The sequence below is a fragment of the Orbicella franksi genome, chromosome 2 (genome assembly GCF_964199315.1).
Source record: "Orbicella franksi chromosome 2, jaOrbFran1.1, whole genome shotgun sequence".
NCBI lineage: Eukaryota > Metazoa > Cnidaria > Anthozoa > Scleractinia > Merulinidae > Orbicella > Orbicella franksi.
The window spans coordinates 33029272-33049607 of record NC_138146.1 but is presented as its reverse complement, the minus strand read 5'-3'; the positions used below and the strand labels follow the sequence as shown (position 1 = coordinate 33049607).

Below are 20336 nucleotides of genomic sequence, written 5' to 3'. Positions count from 1 at the left end.
CGGATAGTCGATTCAAATTTTATTATTGTAGAAGGTAAGACTGACGGCAGAGCTGCATCTGAGTTTTTGCGTCAAAGACTTCTATGATGATGTCCAGTGACCGCGGATCTTTAACACTCTTCGTGCAAGATAGGAATCCCTCTAGTACCTGGCCTGTGTAAGATAAACAGCAAAGATTACATTTTCATGTATGTTCTTTGTATCTAGTTAGTTTACCAGGAAGACCTATACACTTTTCATTTACAGGAAACGGTCTCTTTACACTGAAATGAAGAAGGCAATTTTCACGAGTTAACATTTCAACAGAATCCAAGCCAAATTGGAAAAGTGAGGGGGTTTTCATCCTCGCCACTGCTATTGACATTCCCTCTTTGAAAAGTTCCTGTTATTTTTACAAATTCAAAGTATCACTGTTGCTCTTTCCATGTTTTTCTCTTTTTCTTTTCGAGCAGACACTTACAGACTGGTTACAGACCATAAAACGTGTTTAGTTAGATCCAACCCCTTGCCAACAGACATTCTTATATTACAAATAATGTATAATTAATAACAATCAAATATCATTTCTTGTCTATACAGGATTACCCCTCCAATGAAAATATATGTTAAAAAGCTTCTTATATAATATATTTTTGAAATGCCACACCCACTTCACAAAAAGAGGCAATTGCGATTCTACGGTCAGGAAATGCTGGCGTAGAATAATCAACATAATGGAGGTCCCAACTGACAACCATGCAATGTACATTTTATGATCAGAGGAATTGACTTTTAGTTTCTTCGGCCCAGTGGAAGGAAATTTAAGATAATAAACCAAAAAGCGGCCAAGAAAAACAAACATTACCACGCACCCTTAGTAAGCTTGCTGCTTAGCAATTACTGAGATGACATATTTAGATAACATAGACCTTTTTAACATATATTTAATCGGATTAGGAATAAAGAAGCTCAGTTAATTAAACTGAATTAAAAAATTAAAGAGAACAATTTAACAATACAGTATTACTAATGACATGAGCCAAATTTTAATCATACACCAAGGGAAATTGTGGATCGAGATTTTATATAACAATTGATACTCAACTAAGTAGCAAGTATGGGACTATCATACTCGCATAGTTCGCCTTTGTAAACACAATCTAATTGTAGAGATAAGCAATAAAATAAACGTCCTTTTTCTTACCTTCTGTTACGCTTATTGGCTGCTCGAGGTACAATACAGTTTGTTTCCAATGTGTTGGTGAGTTGGAAGGACTTGTGCTAAAACTGACCTGAATTAATCGAGAAAGCGCCATCTTACTTTGATTTGGGAGGTGAATATTAAAATAACAATCAAGACAAGAAGCTGACGTTACACCAGTATACAGTAAAAGAGCCATTACATTGACCAACTAATGTCGTACCTTTTCATCACAGTGCTTTTCGAAGAAGATATCAAAGTATGCTACAAAAGCCTTAAAAGTAAACAAGAAAGGAACGGTTAAAGATTGCTGTCAGTGGAGAAATGTGAAAAGTGAAAATCCTTCCGGGATAGTGGCATAATTTGACCATTGCAAATTGACATAGGCGAGCAGGTAAATAGTTTAATCACAGGCCTCTCTGCCAGAGAGAGAAACAGACCGAATAGAGCAAATATTCCGTGTTAATTACCAAGCAGTCCACAATGCTGGTCAATACATTTGATCTCGAGCGCGCTTCTGCGATTGTTCAATTCGGGTGGAAAATGGCCGCCAACATTGACAACAGGTTCCGAATAAGACCAAGTACTTAACGGCGAAGCTCCTGAACGACTGTCTTTATCTTCGTTAATATATTAAAACACTAAATCAAGTTAATAAACAACTGCTATCTATTGGTAACAACTAAGGCTGAGCGTTCAATTAATCAACAAAGAATAAAGTACACTGTCGATTGAACATGTTTCATCTTCTAACAACGTTATGGTGATTTACTTGTAGAAGAACACAATAAATGCAGTAGATCTTTTCAAGGGGCTGTTTTAAAATGTAAAAAGCAAAACCTGAGCTTACTTACTGAGCACAGACTCTCTTTCGTTATTTCAACACTGAAAGGTGATTTGAACTGCAGATGAGCTTGCTCGCAGTTATTAACATCCAAATCCTGTAAAACCAAAGTGAAAGGCTATACCATGTTGTCCTATGTCTTGAATAAACTTCTTGTTTAATATAACGCGGCGCTTAAGGCCAACAATAATTAAATCAACTCAATAGGTAAAATAAAGATTTCAAATCAAAATATTGACAAAAGCAATGCACCCACGAAGACCCAGATAACAACTACCGTGTGGCACTAAATTTTTGCGGGGAGTTTATTTTTGCGAATCGACGATTGTTTTTGTATCTTGCGAGAACTAATTTTTACGATTGCAAAAGACTGGTTTTTCTTGCTGGGTATTAATTTTTGCGATTTTCGGAGAGTTGCGTTTAAATGAAATTATAACATTTTCGCGTTTTTTAATTAAACTGCATGCAATTGACAGGTGAAACGACATGTAGGGATGTAAAAGACGGTAACGCAGTAACCAGTGTCACTCTATCACAGTGACATCGTGCTTTTGTGTGGCTGATGGCAGCAACAAGATTCTACTTGTGATGTTTGTATGTATAATACTCCAGTGGAGAAATTTTTTGCGGACACCTTTTTTTTTGCGAATCGTGGAAAAAACCGCAAAAATCGCAAAAATTATAACCCGCAAAATTTTAGAGCCACACGGTACTATTAAACAGTGGATCATTGGATAACGCGATCCAAGAGGTTTCATTGGCTAAACCATCATGGTATATGAGCCATTATACCATGCTCCACAAATTTGGTGTGCGTAAGCGTGATTTTTTAGGCCGTTTTTATTTTTATTTTAGTTTAGTTTTCTACTATATTTTGGGGGCGCTTTTAATAAATCAATTATTCCACTCGCGCTAGTTGGATATGAGATGATTGTAGCCAAATCGGCGCTACGCATCTCGTTGGCTATCTACCATCTCATATCCAAAGCGCTCTAGTGGAAAAATTGTGTGTCGGCTTTCAGAAAGTGTCGGCTTTCAAAATTTTCGCCGGCGGTTATTTTGCCCTTATCAACGCAATACCAATAATTAACTGATAAATGTTTTCTCTTTGAACTACTACCAAGGAAGCAAGACATTTTCTTTGAAACTAATGGTTTTTATATTCATTTTCTGTCATAACTTCAGTTTGTTTATTTTAAACGAGAGCCTTTTTGCATTACCTTGACGGTACATCGTGAAGAAATCTCGTCTTTCGGGTCGACAATCTCCACAGACGGTTCTGTACAAACAGATTTTTTCATGCAGCTCATTTTAAAGCCTAGCAAGAGAGAATATGAGTTTAGATATGAACTTCTCTGTCGTATTTAATTTCTAAAGTTTCAAACATTAATCAAACAGTCTTAGCTCTACACAAGTTCTCACCGTAAACGTCATCCCAAAAGCTGAGTTTCTGTTGTACTTTTTGACTATTTTCTAAAGCTGCGAGGCATAATGTACATCGATCTGGGTAAACTGCAAAAAAAAAAAAAAAAAAAAAAATAGGGAAAATCAATTCATGTATAAAAGCCAATTTCCAACGCCGATGTTTAGCTATAGATCATAAGAGATGGAGAACAAATTTGATAGAATTGCTTTCGGCATGTTAGGTGCACGAGTACAGACATCAGAATCAAATCCGCCACTGTCACGTACAGAGGATGAAAGAGACGGTAGTCGTGATGAATTCAATGCGGGAATTGCACTTTTCATAGTTGTTCTTCTTCTTATATACATGTATTAAAATGCGGGCGTCGTTGTCTTTGTTATCGTCATTCTGACATTGGGTAGGTAGTCGCGAGAGGTTACTGAGCGATAACTTACGAAAAGCGCTCGTACAATCGAAGAAACTTCGGACATTTCTACGAACATGACCTTGAATTTGTAAATGAAATCCGACTCTACGACATCCGCACGAAAATCTCGACGGCACCATTCGGTACCTTCATGCACGTTTTTTTTATTATTATTATTTTTATTATTATTTTCTTTAATTACTCCTGCATATACAAACGCGTTCAAAATGCAGAAGAATCTTACCACAGCCTGCTGATTTCAGCCATTTGTCTCTCGCGAACAACACTGTGTCTAGCATTGACTCAAACAGAAGAAAGTAGCCCTGTAAGGAAAAAACAGACGGATCCGTTAGTGGGAATTTGTAGCTCATTACACCCTTCATAAGAAGGTGAATTTTTTTTCACATCGCGACATCTGTGGAGCTAATGAATCTTTAATACTTACCATCCACTCTGATATAATAACATCTACCTAAAGACGATAAACAGACCAAGAAACGGTCAGAATAAACGAAATGGTAAAATCGTCACATAGAAAACTCTTGACAAGTATATGTACTTTTATCACTGATTTCCCCACAGTTAAAATATACCAGAAATCTATTTAAAACCAATTAGGAGAATCAGATAGTTATTTTAATTTAGGTTTACCTTGTCAACTGGTAACGTGACTTCCTCTGCTTTTCCTTTTATCAATGTGATAACATTTTCCAGTCCATTTTCCCTACAACGAACAAGAAGAATAGTGTTCGCCCTATTCGTATGATGTACAGCTGTAACATACGGTAGCATATGGAAGGGGGATTTTCATCACATGAATCGAAACGTTAATTGTGTGAATCAACTAAGCCAAATGTATTCATTTCCACATCAAACGTATTAGTTACTAACATGGCGTTCTAGTTTTATTCCGACGAAGCGAAACGTTTCAGGAAGTGCCTGCTAAATTTACATGTATGTAGGTCTACATAGATCACACGAAAATCTTAAACCGCAGACTTTACCTACATATCTATCATACTCATTGTTAAGATAATTCATTTGACACATTTCAGTCCTTTCTATTCCAGGTTAAATGTTAACTGCTCTGAGCAGTCCTACGCCATAACAACGTTGTGTAAATGATTAAGCGTTTAAAACGGGAATAAAGTACCGTGTGTGCGTTCATACAATTTAGTTGAACTTCGATATTATCCATCAGCAGTCAGCTCGCCTTGTCTAAGAGACAAATGCTTTAGTTAAACCTTTTAGTTTCACGGTGTGTGACCAACAGTTATCGCAGAAACGACACTGAGGCTTACCTAATAATATCCATGGCTTGGTAGATTATCTCTGATTGGTCAATACCGATCACATGACTCGCTCCAGCCTTAGCTGCGAACATGGACAGTATACCAGTTCCACATCCAACATCTAAAACAACCTTCATAACGAGTAAAAAACCGGTTATAAACTGGAAATGACTGCAAGAACTGAATAACATGCGTGGCATAAATGAGGCAACAGAAAACCCGCGCCCACATTTTCCAAAACACTCGCTCAGCGCATGGACTGAGACTTTTTGAAGCACTCTCCGTTTTACAGTTGGTACCCGCAAAAATCCCCTATGACACAATACAGAAAGAAAGAGAAAAGAAGAAGACATGTAAAAGAAGAAAAGTGAATAGGACACTTGTAGGCCAAATAACGTTAATTGTTCATCCGCCTTTAAACTAATGTGGTTATTAGAGAAGAGCTATTTTACGAACTCGTACCTTATCTTTGAAAATCGCCGGGTTCTTGAGTATAAAATTCCTGTAGCTTTCTGTTCTTGTGGTATCCTAGTCACAGAGAAATTACGTTAATACAAGTACTCACTTTCGTTCTCTAACAAAGTCATTACGGAGACATACTTGATTTAACAAATAAAACTCATCTGAAATAAAGGGCCGATGGCGGCGTTTACATGCAAACATAAACTGGAGGAAAGCCGCATATTAAACGTCAACTCGAACCCACCCGCCCCCAGAACTTTGGAGATTTTTGCTGGTCAAATCAACACGAACCGACTCCAAAGTCGTCAAAAAAAGATGTTGTAATCAGGTCTTATGTATGACTGGCCAAAAGAACAAAGAGCAAATTGCATGAATTTCTTGATACACACGTAAATTATTTACAAACCAAAACGCCAAAACAGCCATTCCAGATAATAGATATCTGAAGCCATATGAAAACACTGTATCGAGCCTTCTAAGCAACCGCTGAGCAAAATCAGCAATGAATGATATCCATTTTCACACCTTCAGCATCTCTTCGTGAATTCCAAAATGCGCATATGAGCTGAAGTAAGGATCATCGTCAACGTCATCACACGTTGCACAGACTGGCTTGGATCTGAATGAATTACAAGAGCACCTGCTGTGAGTTAAGGCTACTTCAAAAAAGCGTCACATCAATGCCCTGCGTCAATTTGCTGCTTGCAGAAAAAACGTCGGTGACATAAGTGTCCAAAATTGGTATTTAGTCTTACTCCTTAGGTATACATTTGCCGTGCAGGATGACTACTGAGAACAAAACTTTCTTATTGATAACTGAAGAAACTGTTCTTTACTAATTACATGTACACCATGTAAGTAACACGAGTTGAACAGCCCCTTATGAGATTCATGTAATGGGCATCCGTCAGTCTCGAGAGACTCTATGGATAGGCGCTCTGGGTGATAGTTGATCTGGCTCTAGTACAGCGTCGGATGTGACTGGTCAGGCCGATTCTAACCTGAGAACAGGCTCCCGGTGAGCCCGAACGAAGTGAGGGAGCCTGTAGACATTCTACTGATGCCGCCGTTCTATGATACCAGCTCCTGGTATCATAATATGACTGGTTGAATCGCTGATTGTGGACATCTTTGGGATCAATATTTGACAGATCTTTGTAAACTGCAGTTGACCGACCTACACGACTCCTACGGTTCATGACAATTGTGCATTTGCCGTTCTCTTTTTATTTTCGGTCTCTCGACCTTGCATTATTTCACATGTGATTCTTAAGGGTACTTAATTGTTGGATTTATGCTCTGTTCTGAGGAGAAATTTTAAGTAGAGTGGAGCCGTTCATGGCTGTGCTGTAGCAAATTATTTTAGAGGTCGGAATCTACATGTCGTTTCGCAGAATTTGACACCTCTATCATGTGCCTATAATTTCTTTAGGCTCTTGACAAAGTCTGAAATATTCCGCGAACATGTTGCTTACTTGCACTCTACATTAAGACGCCGAGCCCGGCTGTTTGATTAAGTCGATTTATAGAACTGTTCGCCAGTACAGAAAATGTAGCTTCTTGACAGGTCTAATTACCTCATTGACTGATTTGTTACAGGCTAATCACCAAGGGCGGATAGGCACATCAGAAACAAAGTCTACAGGCTACGCCGTCCCGCCCGTCCCGCCCGGATAGCTTTATTTTCCAAATTCTTCAGTTCCGCGCTCGCCGAGTTTTTTTTCCGTCCTCGCCGGGAGCCTGTTCGCAGGCTAGGCCGATTCAGGAGTGACTGTCTCTCTTACACTGGGTGCAGATGAGATTCATACATTAATACTACACAAAAAGGGCAAAGCTTTAATTTATATTAGGAACCTGTAGAATTACAATTTGTGATTGTTCAATTAACGACAAAAAAAAATATCCCTTCCTCTTACTCTTTACTTTTGTTCTCTGACTCCCACATAAACCCAGCTTTAGTGACTTTTAGTTAGTTACCTTGTGTGCCATATTGGGTTAACAAGATTCCAATCAGTACGTACATGTACCATAACCTTACCTATTTTGACTTTGCTGATCTTCAAGTAACACATTTTGCGCTACAGACCTATTGTAACAAACAAAACATGTTCAAGTAAGTATTGCTCCAAAACAATTGCTTTTGTGTTTTGTTCGGCACAAAAATCCTGAGGCATTGATCCTTGCTTCGTGTTCAAGGAATTTTTGGGCCCAACAATACGAGAAAAACTACTGTTTGGCAGTCTAATTAAATATCAACAATATCTAGAACAACTGTATAAAATGCTATTATATACATCAAATGAAAACCACAAAAATTGATTAGGTTGCCTGGCTAGCAGTTTGTGGCAGCACCCTTTTACACCCCTGGGCAGGAACAAAGATACCATGAGAGCAAAGTGTCTTGCCCTGTAAGAGCACAGTACAATGATGCTCACCAGGGATGAATCCTAAGACTACGATTGGGTCCGCTTTCGTGGAAGGTCTGTTTCGTGTAACTGTGAATGCTGTATTTGTGTTTCCTATCATTAATAATAAATATATTAGAGTTGATCAGAGTGAAATCAAAGTAATTACCTTAGCTGATAAATGTCTTCCACTGCTCTTGCCAGATTTGCTTCGGCACAGTGAGCACGATCTTCCAATTGTTGAAGCCTTAAATTACAACATCCCAAATTAAATTGGACAGTTACAGCACAGTCACTAAATGACTGCAACACAGATGCTTCAAAGATCAGTGACTACCGGTAACTAAAACAAGCAGGGACAATAGAGCTGAACTTAGTGAATCCTACAGGCAGCAAACAACATCTTGAGTCTATTACCGAGTCCATTCACAATGACAAATAAAATTGTCAAATGGATGTCTATTATAATTATTCTTACCTTTGCTTCATCTCCAGATATTGTGAGTATGGTACACTGGCTGCAGAGAGAATAAACAGGTACATGGAGCAAAATAATGTATCAATTATTGTTTTACTGCAAACAGGCTATTTTCATGAGGGATCAATGCACAATATGCTACCTTCTTGTTGATTTCTTTCGTCAGTGTCCTTTTCAACTTCCACATCAGAATCATCATCAAAATCTACACAAATCACAAACAAATTAATAGGGTACTAGCTGAATTATGATCAGCGGGTATGCAAATTCATTTTTAGGACTTTTTTCTATCTGTAATTATACTACTGTAGGGAAATAAAATAGCAGAGCTTTTAGTTGTATAAACTTGAATATTGCCAATGTAATTTTTATATTTTAGGAGGGAATAGCCTGTCTGACAGTGGCATACATGTACATTTAAAGGCTTCCATTGCTAACCCTTTGGCGACACTGATGTATGTGCATCAATGAAGTGACTGATGGTTGGAGGTATAGATGGACAGATCGAGGGACAGATACAAGAATGAATGGATGGACTGACTGATAACTGACCTAGTGACCAAACAACAGACAGATCAACTGATTGATAAACTGACTGACTGACTGACTGACTGACTAACTGACTTTTTTTAATTTGATTTATTTCAGTTAATTTGTACTGAACAATTGAGTTCACTTTCCAGCTAACTGCTAAATAATACATATTTATTACCAAGTAAAAAAATTACCACATACCATACTGTAAAAGCCTATCATCAGGAACAGTTGGCTGTAAAAATGCATCACTTTCCCATGGCAAAGGAGGAGCAACATTTTTAAGACTCTCAGAAGTTGGTTTCTTTCAAATGCAAATAACAAAGAATAATGCAATGTGAAGAAGTGAAAAAGTTTTTTAAAAATATTAACTGAGATAAGGAGACTCACAGAAGAGCAATGTGTCTTCTGATAATCAAGAGGACCAGTAAATAAAGGAATTGAAAATTCTACTACGTGTAGATTAATTTGTACAAATTATTTTGGAGTTACCATTTTTCTGATGAAATTAATAAGTTTGATGCATCCATAAAAGTCCAGTCCTAAAAGAAAAGGAAAAAAAAAACAAAAAAAACAGCAGGTTTGCCAGACAGTCCCTACAAATTGCTCTGGTGCACTTTGATTGAAAGTTAAGTGTGACAAGCACATAAGTCCTTATAAACAGTATACTAACTGACAAGTTTAGCACAGGCTTAATTAAGCTCTATAGTCTATGTATGTCTTCAGAGTGGCATTTTTCATGTCAAATATCAACCTCCCCTCTTGAAGCTGAAATAAGCCTGCTAAGAAAGATCTTTCTTTACTGCTTTAAAGGACATGTTGAGTAAGTCCAGCAGAGTAAATCTTATTGAGGATATCTACTTCACCCAAGAGTACTGTACAGAAGGGTCCTCCAACAAAAATTACAAATAACAAAACTAAATGGCAAAAACAGAGTTTGTATCACCATTTCATTTCGTCAACCTACTATGCATCCTCTTTAACTTAAGAAGGTCAATTCCATGAGATGAGTCACAGTGATTCCAGACATTTTCAGCATTTTTAAAGCACTCCTTGCAAAACAGGCAAATGATAGAGCTGCCCTGTTCTTCTTTTTCTTCCATTTCTTCCCACTCATCTTCATTTTCACTTTCACTTCCTACAAGTTAAATAAGAGACGCATACTGATAACTCCTAGCTATAGCATCGGAAACACATTCTATTTACTTACTGTTTACATGAAATTTTTCTGACATGGCCAAGTTGTCAGGGGCTCATTTCTGAGGAGGGAGGGATGGGTGGAAAAAAGAGAGATAAAACGCAAACATCTCAGCTAATGAACACAGAGGTAGAGATCCGATCTAATCGCGAGAATAAAATTTGTTAAATTTAAGTTTAAGGTCATTTTAGCTCACGTGCTCGACGACCACGAGAGAATCTAATCTTCCGTAGGTATTTAGATTTTACAGAGCAAATTTTGAGTAGCTGACCAGTCACGCTTACATATTACGTAAGCTAACTTAATCAGCACTTGCCTGCACAAGACAGTAAATGTGAATGAAACCTCACCTCCGTTCTTTCTCAAGTCCACTTCGTCCGCCATTTTGATAATTGAGCCGCCGTTTATGAATGGTCAGCGTGCTTCAAAGCTCGCGACTTTTGATTGATGCATAAATGACGCAAGTAGTTTCTCAATGTCAGAAAATAAAATCAACACAAAATGGCCAAACTGGGCGATCTGTCAGAAGACGAGAAATCGTTGTTTTCTCGTTTAAACAAAGGTAAAGAAATTATTTGATGGTTACTGAATATTTCTCGATTAATTTCGTGTCCTTTTTTCTTATTTTTTGGTATTTTAAGGTAATGATCAGGAAGTGACGAAGCTTTTAAGTTCTGGCAATGTCAGGGTTGACTGCTTGGACGAGGTAGGTTATTCTTTAGTTCCTTGTTGTTGTTTATACTTTTTTCGGCTATAATGCATTTCATGCAAATCTATTTGTTCAGCTACATCTACGGGAAACTGATTGAATCAGGATCTGAAGCAATCGTAATTAGAAACAATCATAGACATTACTCGTAGATTTTTAGCACAGAGGGCCACTAGTTTATCAGTTTATACTGTCATGTGTCACCCTCTCTAAATAAAGTTGATTGATTGATTGTTTGATTGTGTTCTTGAAAAACCTTTACGCTCCAGTGACCTGATTATCTTCTTTTATTATTTTATTTAAGGCAATGTTTGCTTTTTTCAATCAGAAAAAGCAAGATTTTTCTAGTTTTTTTTTTTTTTTTTGTCAATTAGATATAATGTATTAATAATTGTGGAAACTCGCTGAAAGCCATTTTTTTAAATTGATCTTATTAGCTTTCTTTCTGCCGAAATCATTCGATCTCTTTAACTAATTTTATCTGACTTTTATCCTTATAATGTCTTACTGTTCAGCATGGAATGACACCTTTGATGTGTGCAGCATACAAAGGCAAAACAGAAATGTGTGAGTTACTGCTGGCTCAGGGTGCAGATATTAACTCTAATAACCATGAACACCAGGTAGGTAAAAAGTATTTCCAATTCCAGCTATTTTAGTATAAAGTGCATGTAAGCTAACAAATTGTATTGAACAAACTGTGCCACACTAAGGTTTCTGCTTATGTTGGCAGTTCGTTCAATTGACTTAATTTTCATCATGTTGAATTTTACTATGCTGCCAAAAATATTTGTTAAAAATTATAACTTTTTAAAATCCCTGTGACACATGTACTGCTACTCAAAATTATTTTGAGATTTGAACTGAAACTTACTTGTTGGCTCAAACAATTGCATTCTGGGGATGATGCATGAACACCATGTTACCATGACAAAAAATTCTGGCATATACCAAGTGGTGGAGGTTCAACTGTATTTCAGTTAGTATGTACTTCACTGACTTCATAACTGACTCCAAAACTTCAAAACTCCCTTGTCCCTGTCCCTCCCACTCCCAAAAAAGATGTTATATGTATCTGAACAACTACTCATTATATGTTTATATGTAGACAAATCTATACTTATTTTGAACCAACATACTGATAAAGAATGTAAGTGTGTAGCTGTCCTGTTATTTTGTAATATATGCATAATTATTTTCAGTGAATGAGTACCCTTAATAATTCTTGGCTGTCACTTATTATCTTTCAATTTTAACACTATCTTTCTATATCTTTTCATATCAGTACACAGCACTTATGTTTGCCTGTCTCTCAGGTGTGTACAAATAGAATTTGCTATTAAAGAGTGAATAGGAATCAGTTTCTCTGTTTGACTTATATGCTTTTTTTGCATAATTTTAACGTACATGTATGTACATGTAATTTTCAAGAAAAATGTTGGCTATAGCTATGTAGTTCAAATTATGGATCTTTTCATTTAGGATCTGTGGACACTACAAGAGTATTACTCGAAGCAGGAGCCAAAGTTAATGCAGAGAACAATCTTGGACGGACAGCTGCTCAACTTGGAGCTTTTGTTGGTATGAAAAGGCTTTAAATACCATGGAGTAATACACCATGGAATATCCTATGAGTCACTTGTATTTTCTCAGTATACAAACGAGCCTTTAGGTGACTGTGTATACTTAGAAAATACAAGTGACAAGTGAGATATCCCATGATAATTACCATGTGGAGAGTGTTGCATAACTATTTTATACCATGCCATAGAAAATAAAGTGCCCAACACAATCAATGCAACATATGCGCAGCACATTATGGAAAGGTTGGATGTAATACCGTGGAATATACAACCACTTTCCTGTATTCTGATTGGCTGTATTTTCTGTGGCATGGTATGAAGCACCATATAATGCATTTGTACTATACTATATACTGTGCAAGAGACTGAAAGAAGATTTGTAGAAAAACAAGTCAGGACTATGTTTATTTTACTCCTGCAGGGCAAAGTGACTGTGTTAGCCTCATCAACAACTTTTTGGCAGTGGAGGATTTGGAGTATTATACAAAACCTCAAGGTTGTAACAGATTTTTACCATAATTACATTTGAATTTTTATTGTGCAATGTAGTTCCTTTTGCAAGTCATTAACTGAGTTGATATCCACATATATTAAGGTTGTTGCAGGTTGTTGGAATGGGTATTTTCACTTCTGGAATGAACAGACCCGATCATTAGTGGTTTTTTTTATCTTTCGTTCAAATAAAACAATGCTCAGTGAGTTTGCAAAAGCAGAAGGGTCCCTGATGTGTCCCTTGGCTGTGATAAAACACTGCTGCAGCATTAGACTAACCATTTATCACAAAATGAAAATGCTACACTGCAGGAGAGTGGGCCATATCAAGAAATCTGGACCAATCTAATAACCAGTCAATATTAAGTGATTGAGATGGATTCCACTCAAAGTTTGAGCAATAAGTGCAAATATTTTTTACTAAAAATCCACTCACAGCACAGTAACTTTTGGAATACTATTTAAAACAACTCACTTTACTTCATTTTTCTAAGTGACCCCGTGATTAAAATTGGCAAGCATTCTCAAGAAAGTTAATGTCAACCCTGTAAGAATGCCTAAAGCGTGTTATTGTGTTTTTAAGTAACGCAAAACTACTGTTTTAATTGAAGTATGGATAACTTCAAGTTCAATTTACTCTCATAGGGTCAGCTTGAGAGTGTAAGTCTCCATAAGTTCTTCTTAGCTGTAAAAATATTACCACGCTGTGAGGCTTTTTTGGTAACTTAATTTTTGTCATTATTGCTCAAATGTTCTGCCGAAATCATCTTAAGTGTTCAAACAAGTTTATAATGATGTCTTTCCTGACAGGTTTAGAAAAAGAACCCAAGCTATCTACAGCCTTGGTTCCCATGCTACACAAATATGCTGTCAGTCAAAAATTAAGCCCCGTGAAGGTAATAATTCACCTCTGCTCAAAAACCCATTTTCACTGTGCACTCTCTTTAACACATTGTCCTTAAATTATGTGTACACATGTAGTCCTTTGAAGGACTACATGTACAGTTATCAGTTATGGTATTTTTTCAGTAAGTTTGTCACAAAATACAAATTGATCTTTGCATAATAATTATTAACATGTTAACAGTCAGTTGCCTATTATTATACTCTGCTCCTTGGCTTGAGAAACACCCATCTCTACCCTAGCAAGCTCCAGCATGTTTCTTCTTTTTAAGGAAAATTAATCTTAACTAAGGTCTCTTTTCCTTGATCACCAGATAGCAATGTATCTACAGGACAACTTAGAACTTGTTACAAACTACAAAAGTCTGGTGAAAGTTATGGAACTTATAGTAGAGTCAAATATCAAGTCATCTGAGATGAATGAAGTGCTAGCTATGAAGATACACTATCTTGCATTTACGTTAAAAAAGTGTGCACGCTGGCACGAAGGGCTGGATGGGAAAGATGGAATTGATGGCTTCATAAAATAGTGAGTTACCTTTAGTTTGTTGTTTTGAAGTTGCGATTTGTGATTTTGTTGCTATAGTAGATTTGGATTTACTCAGGTCTATAGCATGCTCTTATGGATCAAAACAAGTCTTACAGCTCTTTGTTTTTCTCAAAGTCTCCGGAAAACTTCCATTCACTTCAGAAATTTGTTCTTGAGCCAATTGCAGAAGACTTCGTTCTCCGTCAACTTAAACAGCTGAAAACTAATAAAGAAATCGGACTCGACAACGTCAGCGCGCGCCTTTTGAAAGATTCAGCCTCAGTAGTTAGTGGCAGCCTTACTAGATTGTTTAATCAATCTCTTGAATCTCGCACCTTTCCTTCTCTCTGGAAATTTGGAAAAGTGTCAGCGTAGTTCAAGAAAGGTGATCGCTGCGATGCAAACAATTATAGGCCCATAACAGTCCTGCCGACGGTGAGCAAAATACTTGAAAAAGCTGTACACATCCAACTATACGCTTATCTCACAAACAATAAGATCATTACATCCAAACAGTTTGGGTTCAGACCGAAGTTATCAACTGGAACAGCCTTGGCTCACTTCACAGATAATATTCTCCAGAATATGGACACTGGTAGGTTTACTGGTGCTGTATTTCTGGACCTGTCTAAGGCCTTCGACACGGTAGACCATCATCTACTACTGCAGAAGCTAATAAACATTGGCCTTACCGACTCTACTGTCCAATGGTTTAGATCCTATCTCACGAACAGGTCACAAATTACAGCAGTTGGAGATGCTCACTTCTTAGCTGCTAAAATGCCCGTTGGGGTACCCCAAGGCAGTATTCTGGGTCCGCTACTTTTTTTGATTTATGTGAATGATCTTCCGAACTGTCCTTTAGCAAGTGATATTGTTCTTTATGCTGATGATACTGTACTTTACTACTCATCTAAAGATCTTACTGATCTTCAACGTCACCTCAATGTTGACTTAGAGACAGTGTCAGAATGGTTCTCCAGAAATCTCCTGACTCTTAATTTATCAAAATGCAACTTTGTCATCTTTGGCAGTCCACACAAACTGAAACGTATCCAGGAAATATCTATTCAAATAAAGGGTACTATAATCGATAGAACAGAATCATTCCAGTATTTGGGCGTAACACTTCATCAGTCTATGTCCTGGGCAGATCACATCGAATGTCTTTGTAAGAAGATTAATCAAAGGATAGGCCTAATCAAGAGAGTTAGAAATCTACTACCATTTCAAGCCAGGGTCACCCTATACAACACCTTAATCCTACCACTCTTTGATTATGGAGACCTCGTTTGGGGCGACAAGAACAATCTCACCATAATGTCAGAACTGCAGGTACTTCAAAATAATGCTGCTAAAGTACTGTTGGGCCTTGCAATCCGAAGCTCGTCAACTCAAGCCTTGAAAAGCCTTGATTTCAAGCCACTTGCTTTAAGGCGATTCTTTCATCGTTGCACCGCAATTCATAAGTGCTTAATTGGGTCAACAGATTTTGACTTCAGTTTCATTAGAAATCAAGCTGTTCACTCGCACAATACGAGACAATTGAACGATCTTCGTTTGCCCCTCCCTCGCACTAACTGGGGCAAGCAAATGTTCATTTATCAAGCAGCGAAGGACTGGAACAGACTCCCGCGTGAATTAAAAGACACACGTGTTTTATCTATTTTTAAAGCAAAACTGAAAACTTTTTTGAATGATTTTAGCTAATTTCAATCTTTAGAATTTTAACTTTTTAACTAATACGAACTCTTTTACTCTTATTTATTTTAGCTTGTAGTAATTTATTAGGTAACTCTCATTTATGTCATTTTTAGGTGATATTCATTTAGGAGGGCTCCACTGAAAACCGCCTTTGGCGAGTTGGATTCCCTCACTAAATATTATTATTATTATTATTATTATTATTATTATTATTATTATTATTATTATTTATATATATATAACACAGATATTTTGGTCCCTCAAATGCAGCCCAAAAATGTTTTATTTTTTCTCTGCAGTTTAACAAAAGGTCGTCCCTCAGATGGCTTTTTCTTAAATATGGAAGATCTTATTCGTCAGGCCATCAGGGACTTCAACTATCCCGAATGCACAATATTCAAACAGCTGGTTCAGACAATAGCACCTGTTGAAAAAGTAAGCATCTTAAAATATTCGTACAGTAAGTTTCAAATAACGGACTTTGCTTCCCCTTTAATTGATGGTAGAGCAAGAAAACAATAAAACAACAACAACAACAACAACAACAACAACTACAACATGGATAAAGGAAAAACATGATCTGCTTGTCACCGTTCTGGATCTGAATAAAAGGAGAGAAGGGGAGGTGGTATAAGGCTGGGCTTTGAAATCCCTCCCCCCGCCAACCCCCCAAAAAGGAAATCATTAATGTACCTCTTCCCTTCCTCATCACTCTCCATCACTCCCCAGAAAACCTCAGCGTTTTCAAATCTACCAAACAACCCCCAATGGAACACCGTGGGCCCTTGATTGATTCTTTGATTGGCCCTTTCCTTTTGGAACAGCCTTGATTGATTATTTGTTTTTTCTTAGGGGCGTGAACCAACAGCTCTTACTGTACTCACTCAGAGTATAAACGGCCTCCGCTGGTAGGTCACTTATATATAATCTATTTTAAAACATTAAGCTTAATTCGTGTTAGCAGTCTTGACTTTTCCCTTAGCTTAGTCAATTTGTTTTGTTGTTTCTAAAGTCAGGATAGAACGATAAAGAAAAGTAATTTGATTGGTATGGCATGTCATCAAATGACGTCGACGGATACTGAACTCCAAATACCTGTATAAAAAGTACTAATCATTAGAGCTGAGTAGATACATTGTATCTCGAGCATCATGGGGTGTCCAGATATTTGGTGTTATTCTTTTTCTCACGGACTTTGACTCAGTCATGCAGAGAACTTTACTCGTCTTGAACAGTACTTAATAGTAATAATTTGTAAACTGACAACAATTTTGGATGATTTTCAGTGCCAATTACAATCCTGAAACACATTCAAAAGCCCGTAGCTATAGTCTCTGGCGAGCTGCCGCCTCGGGGAATTTTCATTCACGTATATCTGAGGAGTTGAGGTAAACGACGTTAAGAACATTTAATAATAACTATAACAGACTTTTTTTTTTTGTCGTTTGACTTTCTTTCCAGTGGTGATTTTAGTGATTGCTGTGGGGTTTGCACCGAGAATCGAAATGTGAAGAAGTGCTCAGCTTGTAAAACGGTAAGTGCTCTTAGTTTGCAACCCATAGTTAGCCTATTTAGGCTCTTTTTCGCCGGGAATAGATTTGTTTTCGTTAATAATCCATTAGAGAATTTCCTTGCCTGCGAATCCAGTCGCCTTTCATTTCTCCCGGCGGGTTCGACGTTTCGCGACAGTGATCCCCCTAAAAAGTGTCCACGGAGTCGTCTTTGTTGGCCTTTCGTTAATACACGTAACAAAACAAAATCTATTTTTAAACATTGTAAAAAAACAAATATGAGAGATATAATCAGCTGGTGATCTTCTTTTGTTTAGCTTCCAAGAGCGGCAATAAAACGCCCAGTTATCGGTTTACTCCGACTGAGGTTTACTTGGACCGCTTAAATAAAAAAAACATCTTAGGAATTATCGTTTTGCCCCATTGATGAATCCTCCCGAGGCAATTTTATACTTCTGGGTACATGTATTATGGTCAGCTTGAGCCTAGTGTCCCATAAGGCAGGGGCTTATCTCCGGCTTCATTAGGAGTTTGTCTACTCTAGATGGGATGTTGGTCCATCGCAAGGTTCTCCCCTCCCCCGTCCCTTCATTGAGTTAGGTGGCTCATAACGGTTTCCAGCATTTTTCAGCAAGTCTTCGCTGTTGGAGTCTTCATCATATAAGTTTTCATTGAAGTAAAGTCTCTTGTCCAAGATCACAGACAATTCTCGTCTCATGAGCCCTACAATCTCTAGAGCAAGTGGAATTTGTCAGAAATATTTATCAGCTCATCAAGGCATTCTGTCTTTTCCGGCCCTCAATTTTATCCCTGCTCGGTCCTTGTCAATAAAAACTGGCTGGTGAATGCAATTCCTCAATAGGTTGGCTACTGTAGCGTCAGATGTCAAAAGCTGCATTGGCAAACACACAAGAAATTTTGCAAGCAGTTAGCAAAGGAATACGAAGAGATGCTTGCCGCAAAGCTGGCGGAAGAAAAATTGGACCAAGAGATGAAGAACAAAGGTGTAAACAAGACCGTGGTCAATGGAAATGCTGGTGAAAATTTGAACACTGAAAATTCAGAGACTGAGAAAGACGAGAAAACTGATACGCAGCCTCATAGTGCTATGAATGGTACTAGCCCTGAGCCAACAGACAACCAGGCCAGTAGTGTTCCTGAAGAGAAAGCTTGACACCTCTAAACGTCCTTGAAGTTCCTGTTTCTAATTTATAAAAACGTATCGTTATGTTCACTTGTCACAAATCGCCATGTTCTGAATTTTCAGAAGGAACAAAGTTTTTTTTTTTTTGACGGAAAAGGTGCTATTTCCTGTAATGAAGAGCTATAAAAACGTATAGCGAAGACTTGTAATGTACTTCTGGAGGTAATTCTGTAAATTTTAGGACAGCAAACGCCAACGATTAAACAAAAACAGCAAAACTTAGTCGTGGGGTCCGCTGTCCTTTTTACTTTCGTGGTTAACTTTGAATGTGTGTGATAATTTTAACTTTCTGGAGGAAAATGTCCCCCACCAGGCTAGAGAAAGGACGTTGGGGGGGGGGGGGGGTCCTACCTTCCATGGCCTGTACGAGGATGTACCACCGGACTAGGTGTGGTATTCGACCGCGCTGGAAGTGAGTAAGTGTGTACTTACATGGTTTGTACAGTATTGAGCAATCCACAACAGGCCACTTTACAGTTTTTGCTTAGTTACCTGGCCTATGAATGCAAGCGAGACTGGAGTTGACCTTACTTTGATACAGACTTCTCTGCTTTTTTCATTTAAATGTCAGCTCGTTAGCATAAGAACAACTTGATTAACACAACAAAAGCAGTGAGGTCTGTATCAAAACAAGGTCAACTCCAGTCAAAGGCCAGGTCGCTGAGCAGACAACTGTAAAAATAATGGCCTATTAGAGAAAAGAGACGTTTGCCTATATTTAGAAGCACGTCAAATAAACATACAAATTTCAGGACAAGGAAAGACATGTACATGTTTGATATGTCAGTATCCTTTGATTCCACCAAATTCTTTGTTGTAAATAAGGTTCTAGAATAGCCTGACAGTGTTGTTCCACGTGGGACGTGCATTGCTTCCAAAAACCATAGCAATGGTTAATTAAGAGTATTAATTAAGATTAACATACTTGGGAATAATTATCTCTTCCACCAGTTATTAAAATAAAATTTTGACCGCAACCCACGGGTTGGTCAATTTCAGTTTTCCCGAAGCTTCACCGTGAGGATTTGATGAAATGAGCAGGTCCACCATGGGGCATTTACAACTTTGCTTTTTTTCCAAAACAACAACAAAATAATAACAAATCAAATACCAGGGGGGATGAGAAGGTTTGAATTTTACAAAGTTATCAGAGTTCGTGAAATATCTTGCAGCAAAAGTTCACGGGAATCTTGCTACATGGGTCACCCTCGGGGTAATGGACAGTGGCCGTTTCAAGGGGGCTGGCCGTTTGAAAGAGGTAGAAGTAACAGAAAAGCCCTCATCGGGACTTTGATTACCGGCCGCCCGACAGGGGTGGCCGTTTAATAGGTGTTCTACTGTATACGGCAAATGGAAACAGAGGTGTCGGATAGTCATTTGATTTCAAACACACCTGTTGATTTGAATACTCGCGGAAAATGTTCGCCAGCAACCTCGTTCCCAGAACTGCGATTCTTTTGGTCACCGCTGACCGAA

At 37.8% G+C, this 20336-nt stretch overlaps 2 protein-coding genes across 2 annotated transcripts; one reads left to right on the top strand and one right to left on the bottom strand.

The window, feature by feature from the left end:
• Positions 1 to 9: 9 nt before the first annotated feature.
• LOC145479406 (protein arginine N-methyltransferase 3-like) lies at positions 10 to 10618 on the bottom strand. The gene is made up of 20 exons (XM_081457768.1): positions 10576 to 10618; positions 9995 to 10165; positions 9520 to 9569; positions 9229 to 9331; positions 8636 to 8698; positions 8494 to 8533; positions 8185 to 8262; positions 7649 to 7696; positions 6136 to 6229; positions 5611 to 5676; positions 5158 to 5279; positions 4508 to 4580; positions 4302 to 4328; positions 4101 to 4179; positions 3447 to 3536; positions 3245 to 3342; positions 2035 to 2121; positions 1404 to 1454; positions 1184 to 1271; positions 10 to 153 (listed from the first exon to the last, which is right to left on the bottom strand). The coding sequence occupies exons 1-20, from the start codon at positions 10607 to 10609 to the stop codon at positions 23 to 25; spliced, it is 1593 nt and encodes a 530-aa protein (XP_081313894.1). The 5' UTR covers positions 10610 to 10618; the 3' UTR covers positions 10 to 22.
• An 89-nt stretch (positions 10619 to 10707) lies between these two features.
• On the top strand, positions 10708 to 19191 carry LOC145479402 (ankyrin repeat and MYND domain-containing protein 2-like). Its single transcript, XM_081457764.1, has 12 exons — positions 10708 to 10787; positions 10867 to 10931; positions 11450 to 11557; positions 12220 to 12250; positions 12417 to 12515; positions 12939 to 13013; positions 13820 to 13905; positions 14227 to 14441; positions 16445 to 16580; positions 16998 to 17053; positions 17607 to 17679; positions 18519 to 19191. Exons 1-12 carry the CDS (start codon positions 10727 to 10729, stop codon positions 18828 to 18830), a joined length of 1317 nt encoding a protein of 438 aa, XP_081313890.1. The 5' UTR covers positions 10708 to 10726; the 3' UTR covers positions 18831 to 19191.
• The last annotated feature ends 1145 nt before the right edge of the window (positions 19192 to 20336 follow it).

What these genes read in the sequence shown, in the direction of transcription:
- LOC145479406 (XM_081457768.1), bottom strand. Translation starts at nt 10,609, where the DNA reads ATGGCGGACGAAGTGGACTTGAGAAAGAACGGAG. An exon ending in TAAGTTAAAGAGGATGCATA is followed by an intron (nt 9,570 to 9,994) that starts GTAGGTTGACGA and finishes CTTTTCTTTTAG; the next exon opens with GACTGGACTTTTATGGATGC. An exon ending in TATCTGGAGATGAAGCAAAG is followed by an intron (nt 8,263 to 8,493) that starts GTAAGAATAATT and finishes TTGTAATTTAAG; the next exon opens with GCTTCAACAATTGGAAGATC.
- LOC145479402 (XM_081457764.1), top strand. Translation starts at nt 10,727, where the DNA reads ATGGCCAAACTGGGCGATCTGTCAGAAGACGAGAAATCGTTGTTTTCT. An exon ending in TATGTTTGCCTGTCTCTCAG is followed by an intron (nt 12,251 to 12,416) that starts GTGTGTACAAAT and finishes CTTTTCATTTAG; the next exon opens with GATCTGTGGACACTACAAGA. An exon ending in AAAAATTAAGCCCCGTGAAG is followed by an intron (nt 13,906 to 14,226) that starts GTAATAATTCAC and finishes CTTGATCACCAG; the next exon opens with ATAGCAATGTATCTACAGGA.